Source organism: Anneissia japonica, unplaced genomic scaffold, assembly GCF_011630105.1.
Source record: "Anneissia japonica isolate Jap-2015-1 unplaced genomic scaffold, ASM1163010v1 scaffold287704_len1198815_cov201, whole genome shotgun sequence".
NCBI classification, from domain to species: Eukaryota; Metazoa; Echinodermata; class Crinoidea; order Comatulida; family Comatulidae; genus Anneissia; species Anneissia japonica.
Genome location: NW_022731578.1, coordinates 1179442 through 1182647, shown reverse-complemented (window position 1 = coordinate 1182647; position 3206 = coordinate 1179442). Strand labels below are relative to the sequence as shown.

The following is a 3206-nucleotide window of genomic DNA, read 5'->3' as shown; positions in this document are numbered from 1 at the left end:
CCCCGTAAGGATCCAGGTTTCCAGTTTTTCCAGTTACATAATCAACGGTTAAGAAAGTATAATACATACTCCAAGTATTGAAATACACGCCATCGTGTTGGGATTCAATATTTCGACATTAATTATGTCATCATCAGGAATGAAATCAACGGTTGGTTGTGACAATGAAAGTGCAAGACCGCAAGCGACTACAGTACGGTACTAGATTCTACTAAGTGCGTGGTTGGCTGGGTTGGCTCGGCACTACGAGCAACGACTGTTGGAATGACACCATATAAATGGAACGATTGATTGATTGATTGATTACTTGATTTTGGTCAGAAAAGATAAATTTTATCGGTGAATTGATTCTCGAATGAGATAACGAAAGCTCTCTAATGACTCAAGCTACTGCTTGACCGTTTTTATTACGTTTATTAAAACCAATTTCTTCTAATTTTAAATAGGGGGCCTACGTTTTCCCCTGATTTTCCCTGACAAAATGACAAATTTATGATCATCTATTTGTTTCTGCAAACTGTGTGTTTCATCAAGATGCGGGACAACACCGCATGATGCACAGGCGGTTGGTAACTATGCTAACACCAAATTCACAGGGTACAAATCCTATGGAAAATATGGAATGCTACCCTCATACATCCATGGGAATGCACATCCATCAGTCGTGGCCCCAGTAGGGGATCAGGGGGAAATTTCTCATCCCCACCTCCGTCGACAAATATCTTGAAACACCACAGACGTCCATGCAAAATTAACATGCGTCCTGTGTAAAGCTTGGTTTCCATAAAATCGCTACACGCTATCGCCAACAACTGATTTACTGATCGAATCATGCAGGGAGCCTTACAAATTTATTATTATTGATTACTATGGAAACAGGACATCTCAGAAGACGAGAACACTCTTGGGATATTTAACAATGATCTACGCACATGATCACATGGCTCTGTTTATCATATCTAACAAATTTGAGCATAAAGAGCTAATTCATTTCTGTGAAGACACTGATTTAGTATATCTTGGGAAGTCATTTTCAGTGGTGTATCTAGGGCACGCCCCCCCGCCCCCCCCCCAAAAGTATAAGAGACAGCAGTTCCTCATTTCAAGACTCCTCCTAGATAAACCACTGGTCCTTGTAACTACAAGAATGTCTGTCCTGTAACATATTATCTCATGTGAATCAGGTGTTCAAATCGTGGGAAAAAAAATTACACAAGTTTTGCACTACTGAACCGTTTGTTTGATTTTTATTTTCTGATAGTATTTTATTACACAGCACAACAGAGCATTAAATAAAACCATTTACAGCATCAACTTGCTTTTCGTCACTTAACACATAGCTGTATGGAAGTCCTATTGATAATTGAATAAATGAAAATATGGGGATACGGTTTCAACCTCTAGAATGAATTGATGAACTTCTATAATGTAGTTAAAAAATTATTACTACAGCCTCCATGTTAACTAATGACTCCTCATATGATATGGTGCATTATAAATTATCAAGTATATCTTTTTATTGTGATAAAGCTTGCTTACTTCCTATAAAAGAAATTCCACATTTATGCATTACTGGGCTATTTCTGATAGTATTTTTTACACATCAGAAGATAAATAAATTAATAAAACCATTTACAGCATCAAACTACTTTTCCCGATTTAAAACATATGGAAGTCTTATTCAATAAATTAAAATATGGGGAATGGTTTCAACCTCTAGAATGAATTGGTGATCTTACTACAGTTAGAAAATTAATACTACAGCCTCCATATGATATAATGCAATAAAGGATTATCAAATAATTATATATTTTTTATTTTGATAAAGCTTGTATCTGGTAGGTTGCTCTTCTAAAATGCCTGATTGCATAATTTTTGTTCATTACTAGTTGCACATGGAATTCAACAAATTCTCTCTATCCGCTCTTCCTTCTTTTAGGCATTCACTGGTCATCCCACTGCAAAAATGGAGGAACTGGATTCTTTGGCTCTTTCTGTCACTGTCCACCAGACTTTGAAGGTCGTTTCTGTGAAATAAAGAGAGAACCGCATGCTGGTTGTGGCTACATTCAACATGGCCGTTGGGTAAAGGATGATTGTATGACCTGTTACTGTCTCAATGCTGTGATATCATGTACTGATAACAGCCCACAGAAATGTTGTAAGTAAATCCATGGCAACGACAGGAAATGTGACATGCCTAAATATGGTCATGATGACATCATATCATGACCATATATAGGCACATCATGACTATATATGGGCATAAAACTGTTTGACATAGAAAATTGATAATCTTTCGCAGTCTTATGGCGGTCTTTGTACAGTAATGTGAACCTCAACCATAGAATCAGGGTTCAAATCTGATTCTGGTATTTCCACCTGTGACCTTTGGGTGAGATATATTATCAAGTTGGATACATATTGGATCCTGTTAGTAAGTTACATAATTTTATGTAACAAATTTATGTGATTTGGCCATAATTGTGACACATCGCACCCATGATTTATATTATTCTCCCCAGGAAGCAAAAAGTTGCACATTGTGTATAATTTAATATGAATTCCTTCTGAAAGGAGGGATACTGACATACATAGCGTGTTTCAATTTCTCTCGCCAGCCTGTGCGGTCTTCGGCAAAACTGTGTATAGATCTACAGTACACTTTTTAAAATAAAGTAATTTATATAATTCTTTTTTTTTTCTTATTTTTCCAGCTACTCATTATGACATGGGACTTGATAAAGTTTTAAACATGCAGATTGAAAAGATTACAAAGGGAGAAGCATCAAGTTCCTCCAGCAATACCACTGCAACATTATTACATTTACTAATACCAAGCATTTTAATATTACTTGTTGTATTATAATAGTTGGTCAATATTAATTTTTATTAAAACAAATGTGATGTGAGCTAATTTTTCGATATTTATGTCTTCCAATCACTTTTTTTTTTATTCATTTCCATTGCAAAAGAACATTATAAATAATGAAGCAAAATAAGAAAAAGAAAACTCTTACAACAGGTGTTTAAGACCAGGGGCGGATCCAGAGATGTCCAAAAGTGGGAGGCCAAAAGGGGGATGATCGAGACAACACTGTTCTAGGGGGTCTGGGGCAAACCCCGCAAAATTTTAGTGTTCTAGACGTCCGAAAATAACATTTGAGGCGTTCTGGGCTATCATTTTTTTTCTTTTTTTTCATTTT

The 3206-nt window shown here is 36.0% G+C and overlaps 1 protein-coding gene and 1 long non-coding RNA gene across 2 annotated transcripts in view; one reads left to right on the top strand and one right to left on the bottom strand.

Annotated features, from left to right (window-relative positions):
• LOC117115397 overlaps positions 1-2917 on the top strand; it is a 6319-nt gene extending 3402 nt beyond the window's left edge. Inside the window, exons 4-5 of the mRNA XM_033259168.1 lie at positions 1940-2161; positions 2718-2917. Coding sequence (XP_033115059.1) covers positions 1940-2161; positions 2718-2869 — 374 coding nt within the window. The 3' untranslated portion in view covers positions 2870-2917. The remainder of the gene's footprint in view (positions 1-1939; positions 2162-2717) is intronic.
• LOC117115398 overlaps positions 1218-3206 on the bottom strand; it is a 3376-nt gene continuing 1387 nt past the window's right edge. Inside the window, exon 2 of the long non-coding RNA XR_004446549.1 lies at positions 1218-2027. This is a non-coding gene — a long non-coding RNA (uncharacterized LOC117115398). The remainder of the gene's footprint in view (positions 2028-3206) is intronic.